The sequence below is a fragment of the Platalea leucorodia genome (assembly GCF_965183815.1).
Source record: "Platalea leucorodia genome assembly, chromosome: 1".
Lineage (NCBI taxonomy): Eukaryota > Metazoa > Chordata > Aves > Pelecaniformes > Threskiornithidae > Platalea > Platalea leucorodia.
Genome location: NC_138823.1, coordinates 159,914,246 through 159,938,829, shown reverse-complemented (window position 1 = coordinate 159,938,829; position 24,584 = coordinate 159,914,246). Strand labels below are relative to the sequence as shown.

The window sequence follows — 24,584 nt, the reverse complement described above, 5'->3', positions numbered from 1 at the left end:
GGACACACCATCCCCCGCCGGGACGCAGGGGGTGCGAAAGGGGGAGGGGAGAGCCGCCCGGATGAAGCGGCTCCCCCCGCCCGATCAGCCACCCCCGCTGCCGCAGAACAGCGCCCGCTCCTGACCCACGGGCACTATCGCTGCTCCTCTCCCTCTCTCCGAACCGGACCAGCAGCCAGCATCCGGGTCCGAAGCTTCCCTCCCCCCCCCGTTCGGAACGCAATGGACTCGCCCCGAACGACAGAGGCGGGCGGCGGGGATACCCGGCCCCGCCCATTGGCCGCCGGGCGAGGGACGGGGGGAGGGGAGCGCCCCGCCCTCCAGCCCCGCCTCCCGGGGCCGCCCCGGGCCCCGCCCCGCCGCCCCGGGCCCCGCCCCTCGTTCCCGCCGTGGGGGCGACGGCGGCGACGATCGTGGCGCGTCCTCTCAGCCGCCGCCGCCCGCTCTTGTCCCGGCTGCGCCTCGCCTCCCCCCGCACCCCGCAGGCGGACACCCCGGCGGGCGAAGGGGCCCTCGCAGGGCCGAGGGGAGCCGTGGGTGACGGCCGACGGCCCTCTCAGGTGGCAGGGTTCAGTCACCCCCCGCGTCCTGCTCCCCGAGCTGGGCCTGGCGTGGCCCGGAGGGCCCGAGCCAGGCTGGAGCCGCGCTCCTCGTACTCAAAACCTCGCTGAAAGCGGGGAGTCCAGGCCTGCGGTGCTCCCGTTTTCTTCGCTATTCCAGGCTTTCGTCCCCGTTCATCGGTGGACATCAAGCAAGAGCCAGCGACTTAGCACTGCGAGCAGTGACAGACTATATCCTGTACACGTCACAACGTTTTGCACTTTCAAGCCATTTTTTCAATTCAACAAGAATCTTCCAAAATTCAATCTTACCCCCCCAAAAAAACACGTTAGCCCTTCCACCTGGGAGTGTCTGCAAATCCAATAGGCGTAATATGTATTCCAGCATCCAACCCACGAATGAGCATACTGACTACTGCCGAAATCAGGCGTTTTCCCTCAAAAGCCGACTGAAAGCATCTTTCTGTGTTGATGGTAAGCCATTCAAACCTAGAGGGGGATGTATCTCACCTACTTTAGATAACCGATAAGAAAACAGAAATCATCATGTTAACTTTATATAAATTACCTTTATAGTCAACAGAGAGAAAAGAGCACTTTCAGAGCCGGACTCATCTGGCGTATTTTAAACATCCTTGCACTGTCAGATAAATCTTGCCCCTGCACTATGCTTTCCAAAGGAGTTTTGGACCCCTCATAATTCTTTTCCGTGGACAATATTTCCCTCCCATACTTAACAGCGATGTTACAAGATGGCATCAAAAGGCTTACTGAAATAAAAATACAGGACACCTATTGTTTGCCTCCTACCTACAGGGCCTGTCACACTTTCCCAGGAGAAAATCAGATTTCTTTAACCTGAGTTATTGTTGAAACATACCTGGTAGAAACAATTAATCTGTTTACAAACAATTTATTATTTATCCAGTATTTTGGGGGAAGTTGAAGTGAAACTTATAGTATACAGGTTCCTAACTTCTTTCTTATCCTTTTTCAAGGAAGCTGCTTCATCTGCCTTTCTGCTGATCTCCTGGATCTCCACATGACATCAACCCCTTTCTACTCCAGCTATGTAAGAAATAGCCAAGATATCACCTGTTCTTTTCCTACTCCAGAAAGAGATCTTACCCTTTGGTTTCAGCTTTTACTGTATTGCCCCCCCCCCCCCATTACAATTTACTTTTTTAGTGAAAACCAGGGTAAAAAGTCCTTAAACTTTTATATGATACGCTTTTTTCGTAGTACAGGAAAAAAAAGTAGAAATAACCATCTGCTTTTCAATCTGTTTATCCCTTTCATCCAATAATTCATATTCTCCTCTCACTTTCTATCTTTTCTAATAACTCTTGTTTAGGGTCATTTTCTTCTGCCCAAAGTATTTCCTGGACTGTCTTTGAAAAACACTTCTCTGAGCCTTGCCTTCCTTTATAGATGCTGTCCAGGCCCCCAAGTCCAGCCCTTGCTTTCTTTGTTCCACAATTTTCACTCCTTCCAACTCCATTTTTGATCCATTTTGACTTCTCCCCACTAAATTAGAACCACTTTGACCAAAATCTTCATTCACCTGCAGCGAAATATTTTTCTTATTCTTCTCGATCTATCAGATATCATTAACCAACACTATTGCTTCCTGACTTTCCTTTCCTTTTGGATTTCAGTGCCTCTGTAATCATCTACCTCTTCCAGCACTGGTAATTCTCACCTCTTTTCTTTCATAAATACCAATGTCTCTCAGGTTTCTGTTCCACATTTTTCTCTGAGGTCTTTTCTCTTCGTGATGTCATTCATTACTTGGCTTCATCTTCTTTCTCAGTGTGACTGCTAAATTGCCCCTTCTCACAGGAGTACTTTCCTTATATCTAATCTCATATGCTATTGCATATTCCCACTCCACATAAAGAAAACCAAAGTGATTTGTCCTCTTGATTTCTCTGCTCAGCCTACTATCTTTGTTACTTTAATGAGTTCCCCTGGCCTTCCTATCCTTTGCATTTACCATAGCCACATTATTTTTAGTTCTTCATACAACTCCAAGATTACAAGTATTTCAAATCAGGCACTGTGCTAATACTGACAAAGAAGCATAATGCAAACAACCAGCACACTTTGAATGTGATTGTTAATAATAATTCCCCTTCCCAAACCTTCAGCAGAAATTGTGCTATTGCAGCATCATGTGGGGCCACTTTGGATCTTCTGTTTGTTCAGCTAGTCAAATCAGAAGAATATGAGATAAATTTGGTATTTTAAATCCCAACAATTTGAAAATTCTCCACAATATATCACATATGAGCAATACAAGGTCAGATTACTGCGTTAAATCCCTGCATTAAATTCATTGCAAAAGCTGTTTTACACAAAAAGATGCCCATTAATAAGGTGTCAACCTTAACCAGAATTGTTCTTTTTGACTAATTATGACAAAAATCCAAGAACAAAGTTTAATTCCATCCACAGTATGAAAGTGTAATGCAATGTGAAAAAAAGGAGAGGTTAAGAATTAACTAAAATAGCTTTACCAAAAGAAATTTGTGTTATAAATTCAGTCCTGGATAAGATAAAGTTGTTGGAGCCCTGACCTGGGACGTGGGACATAGACATTTGGGTCTGTCCTTCTCTTCCTGAATGGAGTAAAAGCAACTTCACTGAGGCACAAGGTAGGTATGGCCACTGGATGCCTCCATCCTCTATATGTTCTTTAACCACAGTGCTTTGGATAAAAATGGAAAGAATGAGACCATCGCATCCTCCTTCCACCAAACGAATAAGCCCTGAAAGCAGCTCCTGGACAGAGCCCCCGTAGCCGTGCTTGGTGAAAGAAGAAGGACTTGGAAAACCTTGCCTGAGCTCGAGTAGATGTCAGGCAGGTAACCAGCTGTGCGGCACAGCCAGAGCAAAGGCGTTTCCATATGTGCCATGAAACAACGCGCAGCAACAGGTCTACAGAAAACTGGCCTGGCAGAAGTTTAGCCACCTAACAGTTTTAGTCACCCCCGAGAAGTAATTTTGTAAATCTCAGTGTTGGTCACATAGAGTGGCTGTTGTATTATCAGCAGTGATACTAGCCTTCTCACACAGAAGTTACCTTTTTTTTTTTATCCACAGTTTTGTTGGCTTTGGGATGACCACTCCCAGGAGAAAAGACTACTCACATGAGTCACAAATTCTTCCTCTTTATTATCTTCTAAATAAGTAGGAGAATTAAGTTAATGAACATATTTTTTACTTCTTTATGTATTTCATGAGTCACCTGTCAACAAGTTATTTAAATTCTAGCAATTAGACTATTGCTAACAAAAATGAATAGCTCCAATTTCTGCATCATGTGTGTGATCTAGTTTATGAACCGTAAGAACAGAAAACTAGATTGAAAAAGTAAGTTATTGAACAAGAAAAATATCCCCTGTATTTGCCAGAAATAAATTCTGGGTTCTGCTCACAGGTCAGCACACAGAACTAAGTCAAATCGGCGGCCTGGTCCCACTGCTTAGTCACAGCACAGTGTAGAACAAAGTGTTCGCCTGTATCTGGCCTCAGTATGGATTTGTTAGGTTATGAGATAAAGCTCATCTGCACGAGCTCAGAGCAACGATGGCAGGAGGGAGAGCCCAAATAGCGCCCTGCCAGGCTGCTCCCAGGCCCGTCCCAGGGGCCATCAGCCCATCAAAGGCCCATCTGCAGAAGGCAGAGGAGCACAAGGGGCACACTGGAAGGTGGGAACCCAAACCAAGGCACCACCACCTGAGAGCAGCTGCTGGAGGGACCTACGCTGTATAGGTATATACATTTTTAAATATATATATATATATTCTCACTAGTGGACTTCCATACTGTGCAGCCAGAGGGGAAGCAGGAGAAGGCCACTGGTGCTGTCCATGTTGGTGTGAGTGCTCTTGAGTGTGTCTGTGATGTGTTGGCTGGCCACGTATATATGTATGTATGGAGTGTATATGTGTGCTTCTGTGCGTGTGCCAGCTGGGAATACATGCTCAGCCTCGCTACTGGCTGGACCTGGAGACATGGAGCTGCAGCAGCCTCACAGGGGAAGGAGGAGGGGCAGGCGCTGACCTCTTCTCCCTGGCGACCAGTGATAGGACCCAAGGGAACGGCAGGAAGATATCCCAGGGGAGGGTTAGGTTGGACATTAGGAAAAGGTTCTTCACCCAGAGGGTGGTGGAGCGCTGGAACAGGCTCCCCAGGGGGGCAGTCACGGCGCCAAGCCTGACAACATTCAAGAAGCATTTGGACAACGCCCTCAGACCTAGGGTGTGATTTTTGGGGTTGTCCAAATGGACAGGGACAGGAGTTGGACTGGATGATCCTTGTGGGTCCCTTCCAACTCAGGACATTCTATGATTCTATGATCTCTCTTGGGCTGTAGGATCCAGAATGATACATTTTCTTCTGACAGTATTCATTCTCCCCATTCACTTCATTCTCTTTCAGGAGGGTTTGCAGTCTTTCCCTGCCACGTCACTGGGCTTGTGTCTATCATGTAACACGGGATGCTCAGTCACATGGTGGCATGCACGTTTGTCAAGCCAAGCGACTGTTGGTAGGTCTGATCACAACACACTGACTGCCATGAGACTAGTACAAAGGAACTTAACTCTTGCAGAAGTGCTGAGCACATGGCAGAACCTTAATCTACCCAAGAAACATCCAAGATCAGACTCTTACTTTAAGTACAGTCTCTGTTCTGATGCAGCCACAACAGCGTAATTGCATGGGAGCAACCACTCGCAGAGATCAATTATGCCTTAATACGAGTTTATTTCTGGGCTGAGTTACTCTAGTGAATAGACTGAACAGAAATTGTGCACATCACCATAGTCCCCAATGAGCTGAACAGCACATTATCTGTACTATAAACACACCAAGCACAGTATCTAATGTGTCTTAACTCTGAGAGTTCTGTACATAGAAGTTTATGACCACATTTCCAGAAAATCTGTAAAGCGATCTTTATTTTGCAACAGGAGTTGCTTGCACATAGTGAAAGCCCACTGAGTTGACAAGATTTGTGCAGGCAATTAGTCTTTGCTTACATAAATGCCTTATTTGTGTGCACAAATGATTATATGAAAAATTCATATGCACCTACAATATCATATTTAGGCATAATTGCTTGTGAAAAAACAACAGTTTGATTTTTTTTCCTTGCAGTTAATTAAATTCAGAGCTTAAATTAAATTGTATATTTGTTTTACTCGAGTGAGCAGAAGGCTTTCTGAGTCCTTTGTTAATAATACATACATTTGGTAGCAGCTGGCTCTCTAGATGTTACTTTTCCAATAAAATATATCTTCACAAAGTACCCAATTTTTTACAGAAAGCTGATGTTAGTTTCAATGTATCTGAAAAGTTGTTGAGAAGTCACAGGAGGCTTCCTGCATTGTCACCATACCGATTTCTTAACATGAATCAGAATCTGGTTTTATAATCTGAACCAAAATACGTAAAAAACAGGTACATAGAGGGCTCTGCTTTGGCTTGAACTGTCTATGCATTTTTCCTCTTTCCTTCACTGGGACTACTTGCAATGACAAATATGATTTATAATTAAAAACTTTCTTTTTATCTGTACTGCAACGCTGAATCCTAAAAGGCTCTCTTGGAACTGATAGTTTCGATTCTCTTCCAGTTCCAGAACTGCACTGAGAATACCTTGTCATTTGCTTGACAGTTTTCTTTTTTAATATAATAGTTACAAAATGTTTTGCAAGTGCCAGGTAAGAAGGTGTACTTCCACTATAACTGCGCATAGAGGAGCAGGGGAGGAGAATGGTTGGACTCGATGATCTTAAGGGTCTTTTCCAACCTTAACAATTCTATGATTCTATGATTCTATGAATGCTCTGATTAGCACATCTAACATAAGGGCATTTTTTATCAGAAGTGAGACATAGTATTAAAGGAGGAGATCTACTCCTTTCTGTTACCTGCTAAGGAATGTGTCTGGCATATTAGCCCACAGGGAAAGGCGAATGAGATGTTGTGCGTCACATTGCAAGGATAAAAACCCGGCCCTAAGCTGCAGCTGGGTATGCCTTTATGAACCTATAGCCAGCAGGACGGTACACAGTGTAATTGAACTGGTTACGCTTGTCTAGAGCCAGTCCTGCTCCAAGATCTTCTCCAACAAGTGTAACATAGCACCACGTCGTTACAGGGCTTGCTTGAAGTAGGTCTACTGGGAGGGCTGCATAGTAGTTTTTAGTTAATGAAGGAACTAATTATGCAGATGGGTGCAGGGCTCTTCAAAACTGCAGCGTCTCCACACATGCAGCTGAAAGGAGCTGCCAGCATGGCTGGGGGAGAGCAGGAGGAACCCTAGTTAATCCCTCTCCTTTAAAACTTCCAGTGATAACATCTACACAACCTTCCCGATGCCTTGTTCTAGTGTTGTAAACATTCCTTATGGTTAGAAAATCTTCCCTAATATCTGATCTAAATCTTCCATTCTGTAAATGAGGCTGATTCTTTCTATCTTTCCCTCAGACTACCAATAACCCTCTCTATATAAATTTTCTACATACATACCTACATACTTTTATATATATATATATAAAACATTATAATACTTTCTTAATGAGTTCTGGACCTGATTGTAATGTACCAGGAAAGAAGAATGCAAGTCTTCCCAGTGCTCTGGGCAAGAACAAATAATTTGCCACAAATAAAATGTGATACTATAATTTATAGGCTCCATTCTTTGCACGTCAGGAGAAGTCTTTGTTTCTGCTCCTGCTAAGGTACCTACCAACTTCTGTATATTTTCCGAGTTTGAGAAAAAATGTTTGTGAAACATGGTGGGTAATTATCCCTGTAGCCCTTCTTTGTAGCTTGTCAAGATTTCCTTCATTTACAGGCTTTCCTTTTGGGTAAATTAGTATCAGCCAAACAATGGAGAATGGAAATTTTCCTTTAAGCCTGGGCTTTCATTCATGCAGGCTTGAAAAAAAGTTAATGAAACCTGGAGTTACTAAAATGAGTTTTTCTAGAAAGGAACAAACTTGGCATTATTTGTGCCAAATCTTTATGTGATTCAAAGGATGCTAACGCTTGTATTTATTTTTACATTATTAATGCATAAATGCAGAAAATGGCAACTGAAGTTGGTGGCATTCCAGAGCATGTTACAGAACAGCGTGAGGAGTGAGCCTGGGCACTTCTCTGAGATGATCTCCATTATTCATCTGTGGCTTTGTGTTTACGAGTAGAGTAAAAACCCTAAATTTGTGCTGACAAAACCTTTACATCCCATCGCTCTCTTTCTGTATGTTGCCCAGAAAGTTATATATTTGTTTTACTCATCCAGAAAGAGGAATGGACAGAAGACACTTGCCTGAGGATGTGGCATCACATCCCAGCTGTGCCATTCTGCTGGCTCGCTGCTGCGGCTAAGAGGGGCGGGTTTCTTCCCTCCTTTCCATGGCAGCCTGGTTGGTTGCTTGGTTGGTTTTTCCCATGCTTCTGCTGATCCACTCCAGCAGGTTGTGACTCTTACCTGACCAACATGGAGCCAAGTTCACTGAAAGCTAATCATCTGGTCTGGTTGCTTGAGCCTGGATTTATGGAAGGCCTGAAGCAGCACGAAGGAGAGGGCCATGCTGCTGAGATGGGAGGAGTTGTCTGCTGCTAACTTAGATCCTCCAACCTGCAATCTCACTTAAGTTGACTTAAACCACCCCAAAACCTCCACTGGTTCTGGTCGCTCATTTCTGCCTCTGCACTTTTCTCAGCGCTATGCTCACACAAAAGTTGCAGTGCCTCGGGGGTGACCCATGCTGATCTTGCTGAGAACAGCCTATTAAAAATGGTTGGGTTTTCCGCAGGTCATTTTCCTGACTCAGTTAAGCCAGTGCTGGGTTGGCGCGGGCAGTGGCTCAGGGTTCGCGGAGTGGGAGACGGAGGGCTGCAGCTGCGCAAGCCTGTCTGGCTGCCTGTGCCACCAGAGAAATTCATATGTAGCCATGGGGTCTTAGTGCTAAAACCAATGAAAAATACTTCTGCCAGGAGACTTTCCCTGGCTGATGTAAATTCACAGCAACTCCATCATCTTCAGAGCAGTTCCTCCAATTTACAGAGTGCAAGGCCAGACGGTCACTTAGATTAACCTTTCACATGGACCACAGGGAGCAGAATTAATCTCTCCGTTGTTTTTCTGTAAAAACAGCCCCAGTCTGGGAGCACATTCCTGCTTTATGGCCTTCCCAAATGCTGAAGCTCAGAGCAGCATTTTCAGGGTAGGCTGTACATCCTTAAACATAAACCCAGAGGTATACATACTGACCTGCCTAGGATATGGTACCAACAGAGAAGCTGATTGCGTTTGTCACACGTCTGTGGCTGCAGCTTTGGGAGGCTCCCAGTACTTACACATGGATGTTACTGTACTATGCAGAAGCGTAGTTATCGTTGCCAGGTTGGACTACCACTTTCTTTTTCTGTGGAAGGAACCTGATTTCTATTTCTCACATATTTTCAAATGAAACAAAGAACTTGCTTAAAACAACATTCTTGAAAAATATGTTCTGACAGCATTCTGGTAACAGCCTTGAGGCCAGAAGAAACCAGTAGGTCTTCTGGTCAGCCTTTCTTAATATTTGCCCTTAAATTTCATCCAAAATACTCTTGCTCTGAGCTGTGTATCTTGAGTGACTGGTTAGTCAAAGTGGAACTTGCTGAAAGATAGTGAATCTTGATCTGAAGACATCCAGAGATGAAGAATCCACTGCTGCTCTTAGTTGATCAATAATTTTAACATGACCTTGGAGACAGCTTAATTAATTAGAGATTGATATCTAGAACTCTCTGCCTCTTTAGTATGCCAAGCAGAAAACATTATGAAGTAACACATTTGTTACTTAAGTCCCTAATTGTCTGCCACTCTTCAATGCAAAAAAAATTAGAATTATTGATTGGGTACCTAGAGTAAGTCTGTTTTAATGATCTCAACTACTCAGTACTAACCAGGAGTTGGGATTCAAAGAAACAGGTCTCACTGTCAAGACTTCTCTCATTAGAGCTAAGCTCAGGACGAATGCAGGCATACTGCTTCAGGCCAGTCCTGGCTCTAACCCTCTTTCTTTGCTTCCAGGAGGCTTTCAGGGAAATAAAGGCTCTATAAGCCCCTCAGTGTTCTGGTTACTTGAAAGATACGCCCTGTGATATGCTCAAGCTCGCTCAACATGAACAAATACTTATCTGAACCAAGAAAGCCTACAATCAATTTATGTCTCAAGGTCTAATTCCTCTAATTTTGGCTGAGGCCAAATAATGTTTAAGTTCACAGTGTGGCTCCTTCAGTGCCTTCCTCTTCACTCACCCTACCATATCCCTGATGCCTCTACAGCCCAGTCAGATATGGTTGAAACTGCCCAGGAATTGGGGAAAAGAGACAACTGCCATACCACACGCAAGAAAACATGACCGCATTGAACCTCTCCGGTACACCAGACTACAAAGAAGCTGCCTCTTTTGGTTTCGGTATACTAGAGCCTGAACTCGTTAGCTCTCCGATGTGCTTAAAGGACCGTCCCCCTCCTTCATCACTGAGGCTCCTGCTATATTCATGGCAATGTTGGTCATTTTTAATCTAGGACACTGCGGTAGACACTCGCAGATACAGGTTTAACCTTCAAAGAAGCCACCAAAAATTTCTCTGAGTTTATTTAGAGCTTGGTGAGTTCCCTATATAAATTAGAGCAGCCTCAGGGTCCCAGGACTTGCCAAGTCTGAATTCTCAGTGTTGCAAATGGAAGAAATCGTGGCATGAGGCAGCAAGCACCAAAGCTGTAATGATCTTCCTCCAGGGTGTCAATTACATTTGCTGTTTGCCTTACGGCACACGTAGGTGATTACAGTGTGAAGGCCAGGATACATTTGTTTAAGGTATCCTTGAACTCTATTACATTTTCTACTCATCTTGCTAGAGCCTTATCTTCAATTACACTCCTTTCCGTATGCCCCAAGCAGCTATTTGTTACAAGACCAACCTGACGCTCTTGTATCCAAAATGTCAGTGAATTAAATCAAATTTTTATACTTTTCAACTCGAACAGTTATCTCACGATGCACATAACAAACAGATAATGAGATCTGCATTTTATTAGACACAGCGGTGCTGACTGATGTTTAACTATTAAGCAGAACCATTTCGCTGCTCACAGTTACAATTACATTATTTTTCTCTGTGGCTGGATAGCTGTCAATTGATTTAACTCATTCTAAATGTGTAGTATAGTGTTTTCCTTCGTGTTGCTTGCACTCAGAGAATTGGATACATTTCTATTCTTTTTTCTTAAAAGGGAAGGGACATTACCATAGTTACATTTCTTTACAGTCTAAGCTTTTTGCCTCCTGTATTTTGTAACAATTTTCCCAAGCTCTGTCTCTGTCAGAGATGCTCCAAAGTCACATTCTTAGCTTTAAGCATATCCTCAAACCCTGCTCATTTTGATAAGACTAAAGCCCATACTTGAAATCAAACACAGTCATGAATGAGGATGTGTTCCTGAAATAAGTCCATGTAAAAAATGACCCACTGGGCATGTTCCAATGGCTAACATATACACCATCTAGCCATAGTGCTCTACACGTTTTATGCTATATATGTACATGCTTATAATTTATGATTCATACAGGGCTGTTAACAATTAAATGATACAAGCACCAAACTGGGATCTAATCAATGCAAATATTTAGGTCCATCACAGGGTACACGCAGATCTGCCCTCCCCAGCAGAGCCGAGCCACCACGTGGCTCTCCTGCATGCCGGGAGGCGACTCACACATTCATAAATAATCCACTTGGTAAATATCAAAAAGTTACATCCCCTCGCTGCTTTTGTGTGCATACTCCTGTTCTGGCTCGGGGCAAGGGAAGGAAGAAAGCAATGCAGGGAGGTAAATCTAGCTGTCTTTACATTCAGCCGACAAGAACAGAAGCATATATGTCATCATTTACTGTATCTCAATTTGCAGAGGGTAATTTCTCATAATAGACTGATTTGATTGCTTATTGAACATACCTTGGAGACTGTTTGGTCTTGCTTTTGTACAGCAAAAGCTCACCCATGTCTCTCTTCACTCTGAAGGATAAAGGATATAAAAGCTACTATGGGAGTATTATTATTCAGATAAAGAAAAGAAAGCTTGATTCAGATAGGGATGTCTTTTTGAGATTTACTAAGCAGTCCAGAGGATTTAGATATCTACATTTTAGACATTTCAGTTTTATAAAAAATTCTTACTACATTTTAAAATAATAAATCTCCTTGAAATGAATGGAAGAGATGCACCCAGAGCCATAGATTGCTTAAGAGAATCTATTTCCTCACATATTTCACTGATGCTCACAGAAAGCAGCTGCCATAAATTTTTATAATAAATGCTAGGCATATCGATGGCTAACTCTGTTTATACAACCGAAGCCCTTGCACTAAACCTCACCCGTGTAAAAGAGTCCAGCTGGGTGTTTACCAGTAATTGTTTGCAAGATGCACCCTATGAACCCCCTGTGGTTCTCTGCGACCCATGGTGCTCTTTTGTAACACTTGTCATTAATCTGAGGCTGTAATGCAGTGTTTAATGGGGCATGCCTCTCACTGGGCAGGAGGGATTATCTGGAGCAAGGACAACGGGATTTATGGTTCCTTACAGTCACAGCTGTCATAAAAACAGAAAAGCTGCAAGAAAACCTCCTTGAGACGGAGAACGTGCACTGTCGCAGAGACCATTTGTCTTTGTGCCTCCTCCTCACAACGTATCAAGCCCTGGACTCCACTTTCAGACTCCCACCGAGGTGTGGCCGTGCTGCAGAAGGGATGATGGCAGGAGAAGGACAGAGCACCGGCAGCCAGCCTGGCTAGAGTGCGACCAAAACAGGAGGGATGGGGAGTACATGTGGGTGTGGGCAGCTCGGCAAGACTGAGAATAGCGCTAGGAGTCAAAGCTAAGGGACAGGAGCTGTTGTATGTGTGAATGTTGGATGAAAGGCTTTAAAACACGAAAATGTTAAGTGTTTTTTTCTCATTTTTCTATTGAATTATTGGTCGTGGTTACAAAATTGCATTTATAACCCTACTGCCAAGTCAGTTGCTAGTGGTGATGTAAAAGCTGACCATGTTAACTATTCTAGTGCTCAATAAAGCGTAGAAGAAAGGAGAGGCATTAGCACACAGTGAAGATGGTGAAATGTGTGGAGGAGGAAGGACACTGACAGTCTGCCCAGAAAGCTCTGAAGATGTATCAGGTCAGATGAGGAGTCCTTTTAAAAAACATAGCAACTTCTTTGTTTCCAAAATGAGATTCAGCTTTTAAAGTAATACGTGAGCCATCTTCTGTGCAGATGGACAACACCTTCTTTAACGAAGAGACCCCATGAACTATGCTCATATGAGACCCTGAATAATTCAGTGGTATCAAAATGGAAGATTTTTACTACATTTACACTGAAATTCTGATAGGCAAGTCACCTTTTTGGTTCCTTTAGCAGCTGAGTTCAGACCCACTGTGATACAGTCAAAACCTGAAAGTAGAAAGTAACCACAGAAGAGGGTCTGTGGTACTTACATGTAGAAAAAGGACGTATGGAAAATGGACTTAGAGAAGCCACCAGCTTAGCAAGGCCAGCCAGGTCCCTTGCCTTTCAGGCCACATACTAAAATCTCCACAGGGACAAGAATTACAAGACACATTGCATCTACCTGGAGGCACCTGAAGAAAGGTGGAAGGCAGGGCTCCGAAAAGGAAGGAGAAACTCACTGCTGGCAGATGCCAGCAGCTCCCTCCAAGCCTGGTGGCTTCACTGCGGGACAGGGCATGGATGGGCACACAGCTGTACCCCAGGGTAACTCAGAGATGCTGGCCTCAGCCACTCTTGCTGGAGCGGTTTTCCCACCGGCAGCTCTTGCACGAGCATATTCCCACCGTCACACGTCACATCCCCAGCGTGGGAGCTGAACCTGAACCGCTGGCGAGCTGCTGCGGCTCACAAACCACTGGGCCACCACCTCTGAGTTACAGTCTGCCGGCCTTGACTCACAGACCAGCAGACAGAAAAAAATCAGCTATTTTATAATAAAATACATTGCTAGACAATTAAGAAAGGTCTGGCAACATTCTGCTGTCAAAGCAGTGAATACTGGTTGTCAAAAATAATGATGCTACTAATAAAAACCCTTGTGAAAAGTAGCGACACATTTAGACATACTTATACAACCGCTTTGATCCCATGGGTTCAGAGAATTTTATAGCTGTAGCAAGAAGTCACTGCTTGATCAGGTGCCTGCTGTGGTAGAAGGGACCAAAATAAAATATTTGTAACATGATACTGCCAAATTCTATGAGAGAAATGGTGTTTGGGGTCCTTTAAAAACTGCTGTCCCAGTTCAAATAGCTGGAAAAGTTTGCTGTCTTGCCTGTGATCAAGAGACAAGCTTTTTGTCAGCCTACAGGAGATGTCTGCAAATACTTTTCTTGCACAGGCATGGGAGCAGACTCATTTTAGTTGCAGAAAGAAAGCATGTGGTCATATCCTACCATTTGACTTTTTCTAAGTAATTCCTCTCGTTTGTACGAGCCTCTCACTCGCTTAAATAGCAACATGGATATGAAATATAAATAAGTAAAATTCCACAGCTTTCCCATTTTCTCTAATGATCTGCCATGTTGCATGGCTTGAAAATACTGGGAATTTATCTCACTTAAATTAACAGCAGTTTTGCTGATCTGCGTGACCTGGGCAGGCAGGGGCAGGGAAACGCACAGGTACACCGAGTAATCAGGGGGAGGAGAATATTCCACAGCTGGAAGGAAGCAGCATGTGAACATGAATCTGAGACACTCACCAGCGATGCCCAAGCTGAGAAAGCCGCACAACTATGCCAGTGCTTCCTTTGGCAGGTAGAGATGTGGCTGTGGCTCTTCAGAAATCTCCGGGGAAGAAGGCAGCAACCAACAGCATATAAAGAAATTAGGCTATTGGGGTGGAAGAAGAGAAAAGAGTCTCCCACTGAAGACATCATTTGATGACGGGCATCGGTGGTTTCATTTTTGAACATCCTGCCAATTTGTTACAATTAGAAAACCAGTCTTGAATGCTACAGTTAACGGTGGCTTGGGGATAAGGTACTCCAGCCAAGGCAGACGTGGCCATGGGAATACACTGCCAAGGAGCCAAAGGGAGCAGAATGGGGATGGAAGGAGGTATAAGAAAAAAAGTTGAAGAACCGCTGTCCTGGGAAACTGTTTAGAGTGATTTCTCTCCTTATTATGGTAAATGGATCTTAAAACGTTTTGCCTCTGGAGTTCTGAAAGAACATTTCCAGACTACAGATGGATTTATGTAAATAAAGGTTCAGAAACCTACCACCTGCAAGGAAGCAGAAAGGTAATCTAGAAAACAACACACAACAGAAAAAAAAACGTGTTCGGCCTAACACTATCACAGCCTTCCCTATAGCTTCACACCTATGCAAATTATCTGCCAAAATGCGTAAAGCTCAAGATAAACAAATCTCTTCCACAACTTGGCATATGGAAAAAGGGTCTGAACTGAAATGATAATTGAGTTTTAGAGACCCATCCATTTGCTGTCATCGTGCCATCTGTCTCCCTGGCAGAGTCCCGATAGTTTTCACTGGCAGCTTTGATTGCCAAAGCTCATATATTAAGTTAGAGTTACCTAGTCTTCCCACACACAGTTTCTTATTATTTTTCTAGAGGCCTGCTATTCCAGATGATTGACAGAACTGCAGGATACCGTGTACTCCCAGAAGCATAATATATTTTGATATTTTTAAACTTTTTTTTTTTTTTTTAATCAGAAATATGGGTAATTTTCTATTGTGATTTGTAAGCAACCTGCAGAGACCAAGTCCATCAGAGTCCAGAGAAAGGTTTACTTCTCAGGGACTGACCACAGGTAAAGAAGATCACAGGTGCTAGCGCATACATGTGTTAAGTGTTTGCTATCACCGGAGTAATAAATGAAAACTGTGGATGCCTTGTGAGGGCCGTACCCCCTGAGGCAGGCTCCAAGTTATTGCATTACTGTCATAACTACTCACTGCAAAGCACCTTTGACTAAAAGCCAATATGACACCTAGCATAACTCTGCTGACTCCCCCGAAATTACACAGCTGATTAATGTTGTCCCTTAAGGCATGAAAGAAGTGATAGAATTATTTACATTTCATTTATTTACACAGAGTACAACTTTAACTGTGGCAGTGAATGATGCGGGAGTTGCCTGTAAGACTTTACAAAGTTACGTTCCATCTGGTCCTTTGGCCATGAACATGTTTTTTGCTATGCAAGAACAAAGGGTTTAATTGCAGCAGGAGTTAATTCACGTTGGGCAGAAGACAGATGAACACTCCTGGCAGTCCATTTACTGAGACATACACAGCAATGCAAGGTACCAGAGTCCAGCCTCCCTTTAGGCTGGCTGTGTAATAGGTTGTGGCCAAATCCAAGAGACACAAGGACTGAGACACTTACCACGGAGTTTACATATACGAATATGCTCTAGGCAAGATGGATACACAAAGAGGCTGCTCTGTTGAACAGCTTTTGTTCTTGTTCTGCTTTGTTCCTATTGCAGAATTAAACAATACTTCAGTTATGTCACTGAAGTTATACAATTTGTGACAATTGCTAAAGGAAAGCTTGCATGCCCTAAACCGAATGAGACCTGCATTAGAGGCTGGATGAGGAATAGTTTTCCAGCCATACAAATAAAAAGACAACAGGTTTTCCACTCATTGTTTTCATTTCTGCCCCAGGACAGAGAGACTTTTCCAAGTTCCTCATAAGCATCTGGAGCAACAGAACCCAGTTTGGCAAACAGGTCAGTCACTGGGGCACTCTGGGGACGTGGGGCACTCGGGTCCTCCTTATTCCTGCTCCAACATACTCCCACAGTCCTGCTGAGTGTCCTACTAACACACAGCAGGATTAATCTCTGCTTCTCAGTCAACAGGAATTGCTCCACTTTGCAGTAAGTAATTAGATGTTACTTGGAGAGAAAGGCTGACTCCATCTTTCCGTTGCTGTGGCACTTGACTGGGATGTTAGAAGACCTCGGGTAAGACCATGCTTCAGTACATACGTGATTATTAAACAGCTTCAGCATAAGAAACCTAGGAGATAGCTACCCAGAATAGCCAGCCACTTGGCAATTAAAATGCTTACATGGTATATGAGGCATCGTGATTCAAGCCCGTAGCCTGAGCTGGGATGCTTTGAACCTTCGTTGCCTATGCCCCAAGTACATGCTCTGATGGACCACTGGAGAGGGAGGGAATCACTCAGTCTTCCTCCCAAATAGAGCTACTACCCTGCACCTGAGACAGCTTTTATGGGATGAATTAGACAAAGAGATGAGTTTCAAAAAAGCTGGTGTGTGTCCCTGAAGAGCTCTGGTTCAGCATTCCCCCTCTCCGCTCCCAAAACGACCGTCCCGACACCATGGGACACTTGAGCCAGAGGCAGGGCATCATGAGAGTCCATCACAGTGCTGATACCGGCCATCTCTGAACACCTTGGTTTTGGAAGACTCAAGTGAGACTCAGAAGTGTAGATGGGCTCTGAGGGTGTGAGAGCAACCTCACAGTCTGTGCATTTTAACTGTTTGTATTTGAACATTTTGTTGTGATAGGAGAGGAGTGGGTGGCGTGCAAGTGTCTTCAAAAAGCATGTCTGGATGTAAAAAGTGGGAGCTGGAGCTGATGAATGTTAAATGGAGTTTAAGTAATGATTACCTGAGTTTCAGAAATTGCCTTGACAGGATGCACACTTACTGAGCAGTCTGGCTGGCAACTGAGCAGAGCTCACAGTGTTGGTGTATATATACAGCGAGTAAACCTGTTCCTTTAATCCTTGTTTAACCTAGCAGCTCCACCTACCCTGTAGACTCACATTCTCATGTATTCATTAAGTATGCTCAGCAAAAACACCTCCTGAGCCATGTCCTCTCCCTTTTCTGCCAGTTCTAAGTGCAGAGGTTCAGAAGATCTGCATGCAGATTCACAATATAAGTCCATTCACCCTGTCCCCAAGAGCAGATACTACTTGGATGTGCACGTAGGCAGTGGCACTGATTATGTTGGGAATTCCCTCCTAACCTCCAACCATCAGCTACATATTTTGAATTGGAAGGTACCTCCAGTAAATGGTATTTAGCAGCAAGCAGCATTTAATGTCTCTACTGGAGGGAACCCTGCTAAATCTATGGAAGTCCTGACACTTTTAATTCCTCTGGCTCCATCAATGAGGATGTGAGATAACCCTGACTTTGTCGTGTAGATCCTTTTCTCAGAGACTTTCATATATGTGATCATTCCACAAACATTATCCACTCACTACAGATCCAGCCTTCCACTCACTCTATAAATATCAACAGTTCTGAGGAAATCAATGGGCTTACTAATCTGTGTGAAGTAAACAGCATTTTGTCCTTAAAAATAACAACATTCAGTCACCTCCAGAATCTGGTGCATTCAGCCAACGTGCTTAAAGATTGCAGAATCAGAATCGTGGAATGATCTAGGTTGGAAGGGACCTCCGGAGATCACCTAGCCCAACCCCATTAAAGAAGGGCCAACTTCAAAGTTAGACCAGGTCCCTCACAGTGATGTCCAGTTGAATACTGAACATCACCAAGGATGGAGATTTCACAGCCTCTCTGGACGCATTTCAGTGTCTGACTACTCTCCAGGTGAATATTTATTTCCTAATTTCTAACTGGAATATCTGATGTTGTGACGTGCATTCATTGCATCTTGTCCGAGCGCTCTGCACCTCTAAGAAGAGTTTGCCTCCACCCTCTCTACACCCTCCCCTCAGGTAGCTGCAGACAGCAGTAAGTTTTTCCCCCTTAACCTACTCTTTTTAAGATTAATAAGCTCAGTTCTCCCTCTCTTTATACATCATATACCAGTCCGCTCATCATCTTGATGATCTTCCACTGGACTTCCCCCACTATGTCAGTGTCTTGTACTGAGGAAACCCAAACGGGACATAAAATTCCAAGGTTTGTTGGATAGAGGGAAGTAGTTACATCCCTCAACCCTTGCTCATGTAGGCCAGGGTGCTCCAGGACATGCAATGGCATGTTGCAGACTGCAGCTTCTTGCCTGAGAGGCCACCCAGGTCCTCTTCTGCAAAATGCTGTCTCCCCAGTCAGTCCCCAGCCTGGACTGCTGTACAGCGTTCTTCCATCCCAGGTGCAGACCTTTGCATTTCCATATATGCTATATATATATACATGTATTTGTCTACATTTTCTATTTCCAATTAGTACTCAACTGACCCATTCAACTCCACAATCTGCTAATTGTAAAAGTCCAGTAAGTAAGATAATGAAAATATTCATAATTTTTCATTAGAACATAATCTAGTTTTACTTCTTCAGATTTAATACCTTTTATTTCCATTTCCCTTTAAATGTAATTTTTGTCTATTTGTTCCTGAAGCAAAAAATAATAATATCTTTTCAGGAGCACATATTCCATAATTTGTGGTTGATTCTGTTAATTCTGGGCTTCATAGGCTTCTCTGGGAAGGGCCCACGCAACAAAAAGCTCTCAGTCCTAGCAGTTGCTAAGTGTTTTGATCAATTGAATGACAGTCAAGGATGTTTGGCACCTTGCAAACCAGGCATTTTAAATCAGGAGGCTTTATGAAAGCCTGCAAACCCCATTTGTCCTGTGAGTTGTAAGTAAAAAACGTACCTGTTCCAAAATTGTCAATATTCATGTATATAAAAGATAAAGTAATCATCTCTCCCCCAAAAAGATGGCAGTATATTTCCAAAATTATGTTACAGTCTCTGAGACTACATCTGTTATAGTAACTACAATAGGCCAGGTCCTGTTCTCTGGCTCTGAGGATGAGTATCACAGCACGGCATGAGTCCATATGGGGAAATTCCCGTCCCACCAAAACAAGGTCCTGGGCCTGTTTTGGATGTGGTCCTGGACCTGTTTTGTATATGCTGCCTTGTGTTTCACGTGGTAGCACGGAGAAACAAGTAGCAGCACTAGAAAACATCTTGTTTCTTTAGCCCTTGGTATTGTTACTTGGCTGTTTTTCATTAAAAAGTCCAGAGAGATTCAGAAAAGACAGGAGAAAGCACCCGTTTGGTTTTACCCTCCGTATACGAGCCCAGTGTGCATTGGGTACTCCCCCCAACACCTCTTTCGTCTGTGCTTTCTCCCCGAACTCTCTGAAAGTGCAGTTCACCAGCAAGTGTCATTGTCAACACTGATTCTCAACACTGATGCCCTTCCTTCCTTCTCCCCCCCCGGGATGCAGACTGCGAGCCCCATCTTAGTGCTTGCCAGCTTCTCACATCATGTGCCAGCTCCTACCCGAAAGCTCTTTGGACCCGTTACGCCGGGACCGTCCGGAGAAGCCGGGTGCCAGCACCGGCACAGCCCTGCCTGAACGGCGTCCAAGGCTCGCAGGCTGGAGCTGGCTGGCATCCCTGCATGGAGCCGCTGCATGGGGAAACCTGCTCGGTGGGTTTGAATCCTGCCTTCTGCTATGAGGCCCAAAATCCCACTTCTCATCACAAGCACCGTGATAAAAAACAGGTAAAATGTTCCAACATTTCCCTAATGTTTAATGAAATGTTATTAATTTAACGATTAATAACCATAGCCAAGTGATAGATTATTTCTAATAAAAGGCCCGCCAATTGCTAATAAGTTAGGAAATGTCAGAGCAGAAGTTCTCAAAGAAATAACCCCCCTGCCACATGCCCCCCCGACCCGAATAACCGGGATTCCTAACGGGGTTGCTGGACGCAGACTCTAGCATATAGGGGAGCTATAAGATTCCCGTGGCACCTCACTGACACATTTTTAGAAGAGCCCAGGCGCATTTTCCCAGGGATGCTAACTTTCTGCGCCCGGCACGGAATACGCCCCACGGGGGGCGAAGCCGCCCCACGGGGGGAGAAGCCGCCCCGAGAAGAAGCGGCGCAGACAAAGCCGGGGGCTGCAGCCCGCAGGGTGCGGGCAGGGGGCGGCGGGCAGCGGCTGCCGGCTCTGCCTGCGCCCCGCTCCGAGCGGCGCTGGTTGCGAGGGGCGATCCGCGCACTGAAATGACTAAGCACCGGCCGGCTCCCCGCCGAGAGGCTGCCCGCTCCGCACCCGCGCTCGGCGGGGGGGACTCACCTGCCCGCCCCGAGCCCCGCCAGCCGCCGGCGCCGACTCCTCCGCAGGGGCAGCCGCTCCTGCGCGCAGGTTCCGCCGCCGCGGCCGTAGCCAGCACCGCCCCGCTCCGGAGCCGCGCACCCCGCCGCGCCCGCGGAGCCGCCGCCTCCCGCCGGCGGGGCCGGCGCGCCGGGGCGGGCCGGGGGCTGCCGTCAGCCGCCGGCTGACGCAGGGCTCTTCCTCCCGGGGATGAAGACCCCGGCGGCGGGCAGCGCGGAGCAGCCGCGCCCGGTGCCGCTCGGGGCGGCCGGGGACCCTCCGCGCCCGCGGTAGGGCCGCGCTTCCCCCCCGCCCCGGCGCGGAGAGTGCCCAGCGCCGGGCACCGCCGCCTCGCCCCGAGGAGCCCGGGTGCCCCGGAGCCCCCGGCATGGAGCGCCCGCTCAACCTCAGCTGCTTCGCCGATACGACGCCGGATGCTGGCAACCGGAGCGGGTCCTCCGACGGCCCCGACGGCGGCCGGACGCACCTCTCCGTCTTCAGCGTGCTGGTCCTCACCCTGTTGGCCATGCTGGTGGTGGCCACGTTCCTCTGGAACGGGCTGGTCCTGGCCACCATCCTCCGAGTGCGGACTTTCCACCGGGTGCCCCACAACCTGGTGGCCTCCATGGCCATCTCTGATGTGATGGTGGCGGCCCTCGTCATGCCCCTCAGCTTGGTGCACGAGTTGTCTGGGCGGCGGTGGCGGCTGGGCCGGTCGCTCTGCCAGGTGTGGATCTCTTTCGATGTGCTGTGCTGCACCGCCAGCATCTGGAACGTCACAGCCATCGCCCTTGACCGCTACTGGTCCATCACCCGCCACCTGGAGTACACGCTCCGCATCCGGCGCCGCATCTCCAACATCATGATTGCCCTCACCTGGGTGCTCTCTGCCTTCATCTCCTTGGCCCCACTGCTCTTTGGCTGGGGAGAGACTTACTCAGAGGACAGTGAGGAATGCCAAGTCAGCCAGGAGCCTTCCTACACCATCTTCTCCACCTTTGGCGCCTTCTACCTGCCCCTCTGTGTGGTGCTCTTTGTGTACTGGAAGATCTACAAAGCTGCCAAGTTTCGAATTGGATCTCGGAAGAGCAACTCTATCACCCCCATTACACCAGAAGCCCTGGAGGTAGGTCAGCTCGGTTGTATTTTGCTCTAGTCAACTGCTGGTAGCAGCCAAACCCTTGCAGCAGTGGGGGAAACTTAGAGCTAAAGCGTGCAAGCAAACCGCATCTCACCAAAGCCTGGTGAATCCTGAAGGCTTTCAAGGGAAAGTTGACTGCACAGCTTGCAAGCCCAGTCTTTTGACTCCTTCCGAGTCCCCAGCTGTGAGCACGCAAGGTGTAGCTAAAGCAACTTCGGGCCAGATTGCGAGCCTGCGCTCCACGTGGGCGTGCGGTGACTCACAGACGTCCCCCCGTGGAATGCTGAATCAGTGCTCGCGAGCGTGAGTAAGGGGGTCACCGTTCCTCCCGTGGGGAGGCGTGTGGGGGTGTGAATGGATGGGATCCCGTCTCCGCTGGGGTCGATAACCTGGCAAGCAGCTCTGGCTTTGGGGAGGTTGTGAATTTACCCACAGAGAAGACACACGTGCAGAGCGTCCTGGTAAATCCTTCCTAATAGTGGCTGCACCGTGTCAGTTCATTCCAGGCGTGGTGACTGTGTGCTGTAAAGACTTCTTGGGGGGAGGAAGGAAATGTATGCTCATTTTCTTGCCTCTCCTACCAAGGACTTTTAAACTCAATGGGTTCAGAGGAAGCGAGGAGACTTTTGTGCACGGCATGTGGGTGTGTGCCTGTTCTACTCGTCTGATTGTAAATGGGAAAATAATCTTATTGCGATGCTGTGTGAGCAATTCCATGTGCCCATATATCACTACTCTCTTTAGTTTCTAGCCTCACTTAAGAACAGTTTCTGTCACCCAGAAGAGGGTCATACAGTCACTCTCCCCTCCATTAGAGCGTGACGTAGATGGCCCGTGTTTCCCCATGAGCTCTGGCCATCACTTGCATAGTTTGGTTGTGTACCTGCTGGGTGGGATCAGCTGACTGAGGCACATATGGTGCAACTTGTGTTTGTGTTTGGCAGGTAAAAGAAGCTGCCCAGCAGCCACAGATGGTCTTCACTGTCCGTCATGCCACTGTTACGTTCCAGACGGACGGAGACACGTGGAGAGAGCAGAAGGAAAAGAGAGCTGCCCTCATGGTGGGCATCCTTATCGGGGTCTTCGTGCTCTGCTGGATCCCCTTCTTCATCACAGAGCTCATCAACCCCCTCTGCTCGTGTGACATCCCACCCATTTGGAAGAGTATTTTTCTATGGCTAGGTTATTCAAATTCCTTTTTTAATCCACTCATCTACACCGCTTTCAACAAAAACTACAACAATGCCTTCAGGAACCTATTCTTTAGACAGCACTGAGCAGAAAAAGCTTTCCCGCTGCCCCAGGAAGCTGACTTCAACTCTCGATGAATCCTACCAAACTCTTGAGGAAGTTCAAAGCCACAGATACCAAGGCGATGCTAAAGACGCATCCTGGTGGGTCGTATGTCCCAGCACCGGTCCCGGTTCCTACGCAGACTCTCCATCCCAGCCTCTAAGTCAGTTGCTATTTTTCCTGCAAACAGCATGTGAGGGTTTCTCTGGCCAGCAGCACAGCATTCTTCCTCCAGTGCCCCACTGCTTTCCTCCCGCCTTCCTAGTGACGTTCTCTTTGGTGGCAGTAATGGTGCAGAGGAGTCTTCTGGCAAAGAGTCACATTTGAAACTCTGGTTTGGCCACTGCTGGTCTCTCACAGCATTAATCAACTTTGTCCCGTGTGCAAACCTGGGACCCTTTAATGTCAGGAGATTTTGTGATTATATATGAAACTAGATATTTTATGGCTTGGTTGAAAAGGCTGTTTGTCTCGTCTTTTGCCGGTAGAGATTGTTAAGTGTTTGTATTTGGGGAATAAAACCCTCAGTAAGGGTTAAGAGCAGACTCCAAGTACAAAGCCTTTTCTCACATGCTTTATCAACAACAAATTGTGCTATTTGCTATTGGATTCCGTGTAGCAAGTTTTAAAAAAATTTATTTATTGTGAAAGCTTAATGCATGGTGTACCCTGGAATGAGAGAGAATGCGCAGGAAATCCACCTCTCGTTCTCTCACTGCTATGTGTGAGCACCTGCCTCAGACCTTTACTTTCAGAAATACCAGCTGTAAATGTTAACCTTTGTGTCTGTGTTTCCCATTCTAAACCATAAATGTATTTTGAGCAGCTGTGGGGCAGGTTTCCTGTAGTTGCAGGGGATGCAAGGAGTGTATTTCAAATTGCCTGTCAGTGAGAAGCTGTGTTTTACTATTTCTGACTGCGATTCAGGTCTTCTTGAAACCAAAGCAAAGACCCCAATTTGTTTCTGTGAGCACTGGATTGCAGGCAAAGGGCAGTTGATGATGGGTGATGTTTCATTCTGGAAGCATCACCAAACCATAGAGATGCTCTGCTGCGAGGACCAGACTTAAATATTTCTCCTTTTGCCCACCCCTCCTTCTCTTCTTCCCCCGCTAAGGCTCCAGTCCTGCCTGGTCATTATTGCTCTGCTGCTTCCCTGCCTTTCCATGTTGCCAACATAATTATAGTAGTTGGCATTTTGCTCCTAGAATTAAAATTATGCACTTTATGCTGCACCACTGGAAGACTGACAGGGCCTTCAGCTAAAGAAAAGCACTAGTTTTAACTATTGGTTCTTATGGGGCAGCCACTGAAATCAGACCAGAACTGAAATGGTGGAGGAAAAGATAAGATGGGAATCGGAATGACATGATTTCATGT

The 24,584-nt window shown here is 46.0% G+C and overlaps 1 protein-coding gene across 1 annotated transcript; it reads left to right on the top strand.

The window, feature by feature from the left end:
• Window positions 1-21,158: 21,158 nt before the first annotated feature.
• HTR5A (5-hydroxytryptamine receptor 5A) lies at window positions 21,159-23,188 on the top strand (the record flags this gene model as incomplete). Its single annotated transcript, XM_082306947.1, has 2 exons — window positions 21,159-21,896; window positions 22,856-23,188. The coding sequence occupies 2 exons, from the start codon at window positions 21,159-21,161 to the stop codon at window positions 23,186-23,188; spliced, it is 1,071 nt and encodes a 356-aa protein (XP_082163073.1).
• Between the last annotated feature and the right edge of the window lie 1,396 nt (window positions 23,189-24,584).